Below are 12,984 nucleotides of genomic sequence, written 5' to 3' on the forward strand. Positions count from 1 at the left end.
TCTGGTGCTGATGGAGCCACACATGATTATGATCCGAGTCTGTAGCTCCCCTCAGCTCTCAGGCTACAGCTTCATGCTGTGATACTATCTCCTGTTTATGGCTGCACCAAATATTCAAGAGTTTGAATTTTTCTGCATTCAGCAGGTGCTCAGTTTTCGATTTTAGAATTGGATAATTGCTTCTTCTTTTTTCAATGTGGTGATATAAACCAAATATATCTGCTCTGCCAAAGAGAAGAAAATATCTATGGACCCACGTTTAACGAGGACAAAACCAGAGTAAATGGATATGTCAGGTAAAGCAGCTAAATCAGAATCTATCACACTCCAGAACATTAATGTCACATAAAACCTTGAAGTTTAGAGTCTGTGGCGTTTAACACTCTAAAATCACACATTAAAAAAACCTGCAGACATGACATGCAAATGAATGCATTAGTGCCAAAACCTGCAGTACCTCTAGTTTCCACATGAGGCTCCAAAAGTGAATCAGTCTCCATAGACTGATGGATAATATGTTAAAATATGTTAATATGTTAAAATGTCCAACTTTACAGCTGAGATAAAAACCTTCAGAGTCTAATACAAGAAACTGTTTTGGCCTTCATAGATGGTTTCCTCCTTCAGAAACACAGTAGTGGAGAAAACCTTTTATTCAACTCTCCTGTTTGAGCTACATCGAGGTTTAAAGCTATGCATTAATATTGGCGTGGCCACTTTCACAGTCAGGCTGGTGCAGACAGGGCTAGCTGCTGTCAGCTCTGCACCATCATAGCTAGTTCATCCAAGTTTACACTGCACATTGAACATGTTTTATCAGTCATTAACAACAACAAAGGCCCAAGGTTAGCAGTACCCTCAGGTTTACCCACAGTTTTATTAATTTTCTGTCCATTCGTATTTTTCAGCTGGTTATCCATGCCCCACCTGCAGTGGCTCATGTCCCACAGTTTGGGAAAAGCTCCAGTAAATAAAGCTTGAAATATATTTTTACTTAAACAGCTGTAATACATTAACTGGTGATTGCGGATATATTCACAGAGGTGTGACAGTTTTGCAAACAACATGTAATGACCCTTTAAACCAGACAAACCAGCAGAATAAAGAACGCTGAAGAGGGATGCAGGTTGTATTCCAACTCACCACGTCTAAGAAGGTGTTCTCCAGGGACCTGTACTCAGGCGAAGTCTTGTTGAAGAGGTCCTCAGAGAAGTCCATGTTAGTGACGCGCAGGCTGAAGAACACCACCAGCTCCCGGCCGTGGCTGGCCGAGGTCATGGTGGGAGTGGTTAGGTATCTCAGTGGAGGTGTGGCCGTGGTGACGATGGTCCTGTGTTCCTCCTGCACAGACAAGAAGCCACTCCCCTCTTCACCCTTTTCCAGGAGCTCATTTGGTTCTGTGGCCACCACGCTGGTTTGATCCAGCTCCACAGCCAGGTCCTGCACAGCTTCTTCCACCATGTCTTCGGTAGCATCCGGCGGGGTGGTGGGGCTTCCGCCTTCTTTTTTTACGTAGCCTCCCAAGTCTTCATCGATAATGACGACAGCTGGCTCGCTTTGCTCTGACTCGACCTCCGGCTCAGCGCTATCACCCTCAGGAGACTCAGTAACAATGGGGACTTCAGATTCCTCTGCTACCTCAAAGAGTCCAGAGTCAATTGCTGGGATGGGTAAAAACACTTCAGAAACATCGACAGAAGTTGCTGGAGGTGTAGGCAATGAGTATGAAGCGGGTGGTGATGTCACACTGATGTCTGTTTCTGGGGATAAATCACTTTTTTGTGTCTCCTCTGGCAACTCTTCAGTGGCTTCTGTGCCCTCTGATGTGCCTGTCGTGTCTGCAGCTGTCACTTCTTTGAAATTTCAGGCAAAAAGGATTAATTAAGTCATGAGTGCTCACAAAGGATTTCTACAAATTACCAAAATGTGCCTGCACAGTGAAGAATACATAATAAATTCATACAGCTAATGCAGAATCCTCACTTCTGCATTAAGATAAAATCTTACAGAAAAGATCCATCTGATGGCCTCTTTAATAATCAAAAAATAACCCACAACTTTTCATGCAGCACAGACACATTGCACAGTCTTCACTGAAATGTAGGGTGATCACATTTTGGTTTGCACACGGCTCTAAAATTAGATCATCAATCCATCAGAAAACATGTAATTATCTGTTGGTAATTTCATCTCACTTATAATTACTGTAATTCTACCATATTTTATACTCTTTACAGGATTTACAAAAGGAACACTAAAGTAATGTAACAAGTAGTGTAGTGTAGGGAAGCGAACTGCTTTCTCTGGCAAGTACTTATGTAATATACTGCATTACTTTTAAGGAAAGTAAAAAAATTATGTGTAATAATAACCCCAACACTGCTCTTCACACCTGCTCACCTGTGATATCAGAGATTGTCTCCAAGTGTGAATCGCCTTTTGTCGTTTCTGTCATTGTGGCGGAATCGGTTTCATGCTCCACCTGAGCGTCTACACTCTCTACATCCTCCTCGTTGTAAAAATGATCAATGATGGGATAGTCATGGTCAGGTTTGACTACATCTTCGCTGGAAGGCTGGACTGGTATGACGGGTAAATTATGCTCCTCTGCTGGGTGATGATAATCAGGTCTGACAGGATGCAGGAGGTTTTTATCTTCAATGACCTGAACAGCATCCTCTCCAAAAGGAAGGTTGTCCACACCATCCAAGGGGTGCAGGATTTTAATTGATTCAGCTGGTGGCTCAGTAGCATCTTTTTTAGGTTCTGGTTCTAACATCTCTACTATCCCCTCCCCTGGATCCGATTCTAGGCCATGAAGATGCTCCCCTTCTGATTGTTGGACTTCCTCTATTACCTCTTCTTTAGATTCTGGCTCTGAGGCTTCTGGTAGCTTTTCCTCTGGTGGTAAACTGTCAGCTGTGCCTTTGACAAGTTGAGAAGCTTCTTTTGGTTTTGGGCTTTCAGCAACCTTCACTTGTTCCACGACTTCTTCAGATTGTGGTAGTGGGACCTCAGTTACATCCAGTACTTCTAAATCTTTCCCAGGTCCTGGTTCGTTTGGTACCTTTTTCATCTCTACCACCGACTCAGTCGGTTCTGGTACTTCTTCTTGCTCCTTTTCTGATTCTGCAGTCCAAACTTCCACAGGTGCCATTTCTGTTACTTTGGGTACTTGGCTTTCCCTTGTCGGTGCAGTTTCTGGTTCTGCAGTTTTTTCTGCTGGAGGTTTAACTTGTTCTACCCGCAAAACCTCTTCCTCCTTTCTTTCGACATCTTTATTATCTCGTGCTGGAACCTCTTCTTCTGCTGGTTTCACATCAGCTGGCTCTTCCTCAATTACTTTTGCTTCAGGTTCAGAGGCCTCTGGCACTAGTTTTTCTGATCCTGCGGCATCAACCACCTCTCCTTTTGGTTCTGAAACATCTTCTACACCTGTGAGTTGTGACTCTTCCTCTGGTTCTTTAACATCCCCCACATTGGGCTCAGGCTGCAAAGTTGGAATTAAATTTTCATCTATTTTTTTAACCTCTTCTGTAATTTTTGCTTTTTCCTCTTCTGGTTGTAAAACACTGGTTTGTTCATGCAGTGCTTCTTCTGTCAGATCTTTGACGGTGCTATCTTCTGCTTCTGCCTTGGGCTCTGAAACTTCAAGGTCCTTCTCTTCAATACCTAGAGTAGTAATTACTTCTGTAATTACTTCATCTGACTCTGAAACGGCACCTTCTTGAGATTCTACTACAAACTCTTCCCCTGGCTCTGAGCCTTCAGGTACTTTTTGACCTGGCTCTGAGCCTTCAGGCACTTTTGTGTCTGGTTTTGCATTTTCAGCTACTTTGTGACCTGGCTCTGAGGTTTCAGCTACCTCTTTGACTGGCTCTGAAACTTCAGGCACTTCATTGTCTACTTCAGAAACTTCAGGTACTTCTTGACCTGGCTCCGAAGGCGCAGGTACTTCTTGACCTGGCTCCGAAGGCGTGGGTACTTTTTGACCTGGCTCCGAAGGGGCAGGTACTTCTTGACCTGGCTCCGAAGGCGCGGGTACTTCTTGACCTGGCTCCGAAGGCGCGGGTACTTCTTGACCTGGCTCTGAAGGCGCGGGTACTTTTTGACCTGGCTCTGAAGGCGCAGGTATTTCTTGACCTGGCTCTGAAGGCGCGGGTACTTCTTGACCTGGCTCCGAAGGCGCGGGTACTTCTTGACCTGGCTCTGAAGGCGCGGGTACTTTTTGACCTGGCTCCGAAGGCGCAGGTATTTCTTGACCTGGCTCTGAAGGCGCAGGTATTTCTTGACCTGGTTCTGAATGCGCAGGTACTTCTTGACCTGGCTCAGAAGGCGCAGGTATTTCTTGACCTGGCTCTGAATGCGCAGGTACTTTTTGACCTGGCTCCGAAGGGGCAGGTACTTCTTGACCTGGCTCTGAAGGTGCAGGTATTTCTTGACCTGGCTCAGAAGGCGCAGGTACTCCTTGACCTGGCTCCGAAGGCGCAGGTAGTTCTTGACCTGGCTCAGAAGGCGCAGGTACTTCTTGATCTGGCTCCAAAGGCCCAGATACTTCTTGATCTGGTTTTGAGGCCTCAGCTACTTTATGACCTGGCTCTGAGGCTACAGCTACCTCTTTTACTGGCTCTGAAACTTCAGGCACTTCATTATCCATGTCAAAAACCTCATATACTTCTTTTTCTAGCTTTGAAACTTCAGGCACTTCTCTGTCTGGTTTGAAAACCTCAGCTACTTCTTTGACTGGTTCTGAAACTTCAGATACTTCCTGGTCTGGCTCTAAAACTTCAGGCACTTCTTTTTCTGGTTCAGAAACCCCATGTACTTCTTTTTCAACTGATACTTCAGCTACTTTTTCATCAGGGTCTGAAACAGTTGCTCCTTCTTTTTCAGGTTCTTGAAGTTCATCTACCTTGGAAATTTCAGCTACTACTTCTTTTAGTTTAAACACATCAGCTGATTCTTCGACTGTCCCTGAAACTTCAGCGGATTCTTCGACTGTCTCTGAAACTTCAGATACTTCTTCGACTGTCTCTGAAACTTCAGATACTTCTTCGACTGTCTCTGAAACTTCAGCTGATTCTTTGACTGGCTCTGAAACTTCAGATACTTCTTTGACTTTCTCTGAAACTTCAGATACTTCTTTGACTGTCTCTGAAACTTCAACAGTTGGCTGCAAAACCATGAGCGATTCTTCATCAGGTTCAACTGCCAACCCTCTTTCTGGTTCGAGCAGGCCCTCTTTATTTTCCAACTCTGAAACATCCTTTGTTTCTGAAATATCACCAGCATCGTGGGTTTTAGAGACACCCAAATGTACCTCCTCTTTGTCCTTTGGAAGAGCATTTTCTTCTTCGTCTTCATGAAGTATCACTGTTGGCTTTGTGGGTGGCTGGGCTGTGATGGTGGAGAGTGTTGTGATGAAGAGTCTAACATCAGGCGCCTCTTTTGCAGCAGGAATTGTAGTGAATTTAATATTAGCGGTAGGGGTAATCTGAACAGTGTCCAATCTAGGACCTTCTCTGTCTTCACCAACAGGACTCAGGTCTCCCTCTGGTATCAGGTTAGGAGACAAACTGACGTAGGGAGCATCTGTCTCCAGCTCAAGAAGTGCAGGAGGGGTGGGAATGTAGTCTCGCACAAGTTCACCGGTTTCATCATGATGAATGGTTTCAATCTCATGTGTAATGATCAACAATTCTTCTCCCTTCCCCTCTTTCTTTGATGGCCCGGGTTCACTCACATAAATCGACTCATCAGTAACGTCCTCTGAGCTCGGGAGATGATCGCTGCCCTCTGCCACCCCACCGGTCACCGCTGTCACTTCATCATCTGGGACTGCTGTCGGGTCAAGCAGGATCACCAGGGCATTTTCCTTCTCCATGGGGGTGAGGGAAACTGCCGGCCAGGGTTTGTCAACCTCTGGCTCCACAGTGGAAATTTCCAACTCGTTGTGTGAATCAGGCTCGCTGGACTGTGGAGGACATGTTGGCAAAAATGAAAAAAACCCCAACTATTAGAAGACTTTAATTTACAATATTTAAGTCTTAAGGATTTTATTTAAATATGTTACCAATCACACTGAAAGCTGTACAAGACAGCACAAACAAAGTCTGTTCTAGTGTGACCTGCACAGTTCTGGGGATCAATTGTCTCCAATTTAATAGAACGTGATGGATAGAGAGCACTGCAGGCTCTATGGGGTTTCATCTGGGGTGGTCTCTCTTTAAAATAAGCCAAATACAGTTTCATTAACCATTAAAATGGTCTTACCTGATTCATTACTCCAACTGAAGCAGTGGCTCTCAATGCTGGTAGGAGGATCTTTTCTATGAAATCAGACAAAACCAATCAATTACTCATACTTTTCAACATTTTGTAGTGGAATTATACACCAAGGTATTTAAAAGACATTGTCAGTATATAGAGTATTAATATTAGTTAAGATTATTGTTCTTATTGCTTCTGACGCCATATCAAGACTTGACATTAAATCCATGAATCTATGCAGTCAAAGCACAAAAAAGGCAAACTGTTGGACAATAATGCATCACTAGTCGAGATGCTGATTACTTACATTACTCATGAACGATCCCGCCTTAAATGCTGTTTCACTTTAACTAGATAGAAATAGCTGATTGTCCAAATTAGGAGTTACGTAAAAGCGCGTTAAAGTTTCCACTGGATGCTCCAGGTGTCACTGAGCCCAAAACTCTCAGTGGAACCACAACGTCACAGAGCTCCTGGGAGCCTGATTATGTAAGCTTTTCTATGTTTACGATTGGTCAGTACAATAAAACTGAATTAAAGTGAAGCTACTTTAATTCAGTTCCTCATTTTTAATTCAGATAAACGAGGCTTATTTAAAAGAAAGTGTCAGATGGGCTTAGAAGTTTTCGACTGTTTTCTCAGAATTCACTGGAGAAGTCTTCATGAAAGGTATTTTTTAGTTACAGACTGAATCCTTCTGTATTGAAATAATGTTCTAACATCGTTCTCATTGAAGACTGAACAACGCCGGTGTTCACATGTTCTAAATAATCATTTGGGTGAAACAACTTTAGGTCCTGAAGAAGTTTTTTAGCTTTTGAAGGGCTTGGACTAGAGGACGATCTGAGACAGCTGTGTCACAGCAGCTGGATGTTGCCCATGCCATCAAAAAAATGCAAGCAGAGCTGTTCATGAATCTTTACACTCGACTTGTGTGGTGACCATATAAATGAGTGACCTCTGTGGAGAGATGTTACCTGGTTCAAAGTTAATTGAATCCAGGTCGACTGGAAGGGACGCCTCCTCACGCAGAGCCTTGGTCACCATTTCCCTGAGTGCAGAGTTGGCTGAGGAAGACTTGGGCGTATCAGTCGCATTCTCTGAAATCTCAGAGGTGATTTGAGGCGAACTGACCTCAAAGACCAGAGAGTAGTGCACCGAGATTCCTCCAGGCCTGAAAGAGGAAATATTATCCTTTTTATTTTTTAAAGATGGCAAAACAGACATGAATATGGGGAGCAGACGAGGGATGACATTCAGTTTCTTGGGTAGGTGGGGCAGAAACTCTACAGGGTGAGCTGTGTCAGTGTCAGGAGATACTGCCTCTGAATCTTCTCACTAACCGAGCTGATCAATAAGTGTCTGAACTCTGCAGATACAGGTCGACTGTTATGGGGATTTTGTGCTTCTCAGCTTTTGTTTCTTCAGTCCTGTTATATCATGTTTTAACATAATGCTGCAGATTTCATCGTGATCTCTGGTACCAAGTGTCCTTTGGCAGAAATATCCGCTGTCTTTAAAGCTGCTCACACCTAAAGTTTCACCTGACGTAAATCACCTGCACACAGTTGCTGGAGTGTGTCTGCAACAGCCAATGGGAGGCCAAGCAGGATTAATCTAGATTTTTTTGATTAACTTTAAAACGGACAGAGTAAATTTGTCCTTTCTTTCTGTAGGTGTTGTCGGGAGAATCCAGCCTGAGGTTGAATCTCAGCTGATCAAGTTTCTTAGCAAATTGGAAGTATTTTTGAGTAGCTGGGCAGCTCCATCAGCTCTGTATTTGCACAGATGCTGCACTTAATTACAACTATAAGGCTTCCAAATGCTGCGTTAAGAGGATGCACAGGTGGCAAAAATCTTAATTGCACTAAGTTTTAGATGCCTGGTCTGTTTATCTTTTCACTCTCATATTGGATTTAGGCAATAAAAACTACTCAGGTTTAGAATAATTCGGGTCACAGTAAACCTTCAGGTTGAAAAATGACAGAGTTTGCGCTCATGTATGCATGACCGGTGTGTGGGATCACAGACACTAAAGGACACATTGTGAACAACTTTGACAAAAGGAGCCAACACATGGGAAAGAGTTTCACATATAGAGTTAAAAGGTTGCACTGAGAAACACTACTTTTAAAATGCCAGGCATGAATATCTGAAGCTACACTTCAAAAAAGAGAAGAGAAGAAGACCTGCATCAATATTCTGCATAGCTTTCATCATCAGCAGAGAATAAGCTGATTTGTTAGATGGGACTGATTAGAATACCGATGATGTGAATTTCTTTGTTTTGAGTGAACTGACGAAGTGAAAGCATTTCTTCATTAGGCCGCGAGCCGGTTCTCCATCCGGAGCCTGTCCCACGCCCCTTTATTCCTCAGACAGCTCCGCATTTGGTGAGGATCTGATTCTGGACGACGGTGTCCTGCTTTTTTCCTGATGGCTTCCACAGCTGCTGCTGTGTCTCCTCGCCTCCTGGAAGTAATTTTAAAGACTGGCAGGTCGTGCCTACGCTCACATCCTGCTGCTGAAAACACTGCACCTGTTACCAGTCATGTCATCACCTGCCATCTACTCCATCTGAGTCGAGCATTTTCTTTCTTCTTCTTTTGCTCTGAAATTGGTGTAGGCACGTGGCTGCAGCTCGCACGTTAAATGAAATGCAGCTTCTCCTTATGAGGACGAGCAAAACACCTTCATTTGTTCCCTTTTGTTTTTTCAAGTCATTTCAAAGATGCCAGAGGACTTTTTTCCTGGTTCTGTTAAGGTTGGCTGTGTGGCAGGCTGGCAAGGAGGAGTGGTGGACCCAAAATGCAGGCACTCAGGCATGAGGTTTAAACACAAAGAACTCAGCTTTATTTGCTGGCAGGGGAAAGTCATACAAAAAGCAAACTAAACTAAACTGGAAACTCATAAACTAAACTCACAGTGAGACACAGGGAGATCCACACAGCATTAGGGAGGACGCGACACTGACTCAAAGAAACACAGGGTTTAAGTACACTGGGAAGTAACGAGGGGAATGAGACACAGAAGGAGGGCACAGCTGGGAGAAATCAGAACTAACGAGACAAGGAAGCAAAGCCAGACACATTAACATAAGACACGCACCTCCAAAGTAAAACAGGAAACATAACACAGACTGAACTTAAAGACACAGACTCACAGGCAAGCACTGCAACAGAGGGAGCAGAGACGTGGGACCAGGGCAGATACAGACACTGACTGGATACGGGGATATAGCGGACAGGGGAGACAGCAACTAAGGATTACACAGAGACAAACCATAAGACATGACTCTAACAAAAACCCAAAGACTAGAAATAATAAATAATATAATGAACTCAAAACCTCTGGGTCAACGACCCAGGCATCCTAACAGGTTCTTTGCTCAGTTTTTAACCTCTTTTTTCTGAAATGATGCTGACCTCACAGCTATTGGTCAAATGGCTTGTTAAGGTCAGTTTTGCTTTTACAGCACACTGCCTGTCCGATTCAGTTAAACCAGACGCCATGTTTGACGAAGACTATAAGAACAAAACACCTGCATTTCAGTTCATGGAGGTAAATCTCCAAGTTGGTTTTACACCTACTCCCCTTATATCTCTGTTCGTTGTCTCCTCCACAGACTGTATATAAAAGAAAGGCGTAGTGATCTCTGGCCTAACACATCTTCCACCTTATTTGTCTTGTTGAATCCAATAATTACAATAATAAACTTCTTATATTCAAACAACCTAGTGACACAGACTCAGAGTCCAGGGTCCCCACAAACAATGACTGACCTGCATGCTTCCCCCTACCAACGCCAGTCACATGGTCCATTTGAGTACTTCACTAAAATAAAGTTTACTAATACTTTGTTCGAGTATTTCTACTCTCTTTCTCTACTCCACTGTATTGTGGATGTAAACACTCTAATTTGTACTCAATTTATTTGTTTACTACAGATTTATAAACAAATGTACTCATGCATGGTGACATATCGCTCTAAAGCTCAATCACATGTATGATTCTACATAATCTGTACTTTTATTTTAGGTACTAAACATATTTTTATGATTTTTCCTTAAATAAGAGACTGAATACTCTTTTCACTCCTTTGTTTTGTAGAAAATTAGAGGCTATAATCTCGAGCGAAAGCGGTCAGTAAGTCGTAGTTTTGTCAAGTCTTCGTTACGTGTTGGTGTTTGATTTTATTTTTACTGACATGAGTCCAGCTCTTGCTGCTTATTAAGAAGTAAGAAAAAGGGTAAAGACATGTGAAAATATTCTTGCTCATTGTCATAATTCAAACACTGAGAAAAGTCACTTTTTGCTTTGTTGCAATCTGGCAGATAGACGAAGGAGGAGCTGCGAATCCTTCCCGAGATTAGAGGACAAGCTCCCGCTGAGGCCTCACCTCCGTGTTATTGGCCGTGACAGCCCCAGACGCCACAGGGGAAGGCAAATTAATCGGGGGAGCAGCCTGACAATTACAGTATCCACAGGTCTTCCTGTTTCCCTGCTCACCTGTCTTCTCCGACACTGTGACAAACTTCATGAAAAAGCATCTGCGCTGCTTGTGTTCACCTGTAACGCGATTGCAATTCACAGGAAGCCGTCCGCCTGTCTGAACAGTTATTTGGTCCCCGTGCAGATCTTTGCACTGAGCTGTGTGAACAGTTTGGGGGGAAATAATCCCCCCTCTGTGAGTCTGACTCGGACACAAATAAAAGCTGAGCCGCACATTGGCAGGAACCTGAACACAAACACACAACAGGAGGCGGATACTACAGGGGATGTTTCATCTCTCTGTGCCATTTACCCGTCAGCGTCCTGGGTCTCGCTTGCATTGGGGAGAAGAAAAGAAGGCATTAGAGCTGGAAATGAAAGTGTAACAGAGAGAAAGACACCACCGGGATGACAAGAGCCACAAGAAACGAGCCATTCGAGTGTCACTTTAAATTCGGCATGAAATGATGCGCATTATGTTGGAGTCTGAAAAACCCTGTTTCTCTGGGGGAAACACTGTAGACAAAAGAACAACAATCAATGTTAAAGCTGGCAAAAAAACATGCTCAGAATAAAATACAGACTTTAACAATGAACAGCTTAAATAACCTGCTGCATCAGGACCGAGTGGCTCTGACTCCTGCAGTGATTTCTGTAGCAGCGTTTTACATCGAAGTTGGAAAAGTGGGAACATTCGCTGCATGTGAAAGCGTTTAATGAGACAGTCTTCAAGAATTCCTCTTCACAGTCACACATGCTTAGAGACACAACGGTGTCCCCTGGTTGGTGAACAGTTGCTTGGTGCAATTGACCTCAAACAGTACAGTGAAGCACTAAAATCCTCATAGTTGCTTTGGTTGTGAGCAGGTTGGCACAAAGATGCCGACCTCACCGAGCAGCAGTGAAACGTGCAGGATTACCAGCGGTGCCTACGGTGACATTCTCAGAGTTTTGGGGTTGAAGCTGAGGTACGCGGTGGTGAAGCTGGTCTAGAGGTGCACGTGAGGATGAAAGGTGGATATAAGATTTATAACCACAGACGTCTGCACAGGCGTGGGAACGCTGGCCCGCAATAACAAAGTCACAAACAGAGCAAAGTGCTGCGTGTTTCAGGCGTGTCCTGTCTGATCATCTGAGTCAGAAAATGAGCAAGTGTTGCTTTTATGTGCAGCCAGTTTGATGATGGGTTCATCCAGGTGAACTACGTTATCTGAGATAATTTCACTCTTTGGTTTTTAAGGAAGCTAAAACAGGCAGGATGCGCAGACATCTGTGTGTGAAGGAACAGCATTAACCGATTACTCTTACATCAGGTCGTATTGTGATTAGAATAAAAGCCCCGTGCTGCTGCGAGGTGGCTGTACGGGAGGGGTCTTGAATAATTTTGCTTTGCTGAATGTTAGAAAAGCTCATAATCATATTTGGCGCCTTGGTCAGGGGCTTTATGTGGACGTGAAAAGACCATATCAGGCATATATTTGCGATTGAGCCTTGGTGCGCTCGGTGAAACTGAATTTGACACGCTTGGATTAGAGAACCACGTAAAACAAAACACTCTGTGATGAACGGTTGAATGTTTGCAGCTGGACGCTAAATTCATTCCTGTTTGACTGATTTCACCCTCAGATTTCTTCTGTGGGGAAAAACCAGGTTTTTTTTTTCTAAACGGTTAAAAATGAGTTTGTTTTTGAGGAAAAGCAATAATAATATTTTCTTCCCCGTCAGGTTTCGATGCTGGCCCGCTGTCACTGCTTATAAACAGGAAGTGCATCCAGCAGAGATAAATAATCTTTCCATTCAGTCTTGTTAGTAGTGGCACGAAACATTCGCCTGCAGCGGTGTCTGAAACAATCCGGCTCACAACCGGCCTCTTATCTATTCACTGGCCGCCCACGCCGACTGATCTGCTCGTTTTAGATGTGATGAAATTATCGAGCCTCGCTAGAACACCTCATTGCCACCGCCGCCACACTGGAGAGATTTGATTAGTCAGATGTATGCTTCACGGTTCGAACTCACCTGATACCCAGCACATGGATGGATCTAAATCCAGGAAGTTTGTCAAAGACATGCTGCATCTGTAAAGGAAAGAAACAAACTTCTTTATACCGTCGTCACCCCTTCCCGCTCCAACGTAATCAGTTCTGGGCCACCAAACAAGAGCTGGTGAATAAGCTGCCGGTGTGTGAGCATGCAGAAACACCGCATGAATGGGAAACCCCC

General features: G+C 43.9%; 1 protein-coding gene across 1 annotated transcript in view; it reads right to left on the reverse strand.

Moving 5' to 3' along the window:
• LOC102082351 (interphotoreceptor matrix proteoglycan 1a) overlaps positions 1 to 12,984 on the reverse strand; it is a 52,440-nt gene that overhangs the window by 24,959 nt on the left and 14,497 nt on the right. The window contains exons 7-12 of the mRNA XM_025899067.1: positions 12,781 to 12,839; positions 11,075 to 11,095; positions 7,248 to 7,444; positions 6,274 to 6,329; positions 2,401 to 5,974; positions 1,144 to 1,853 (exon numbers count right to left, since the gene is read on the reverse strand). Of these exons, the coding sequence (XP_025754852.1) occupies positions 1,144 to 1,853; positions 2,401 to 5,974; positions 6,274 to 6,329; positions 7,248 to 7,444; positions 11,075 to 11,095; positions 12,781 to 12,839 (4,617 nt within the window). The remainder of the gene's footprint in view (positions 1 to 1,143; positions 1,854 to 2,400; positions 5,975 to 6,273; positions 6,330 to 7,247; positions 7,445 to 11,074; positions 11,096 to 12,780; positions 12,840 to 12,984) is intronic.

Source organism: Oreochromis niloticus, linkage group LG15 (genome assembly GCF_001858045.2).
Source record: "Oreochromis niloticus isolate F11D_XX linkage group LG15, O_niloticus_UMD_NMBU, whole genome shotgun sequence".
Taxonomy (NCBI): domain Eukaryota; kingdom Metazoa; phylum Chordata; class Actinopteri; order Cichliformes; family Cichlidae; genus Oreochromis; species Oreochromis niloticus.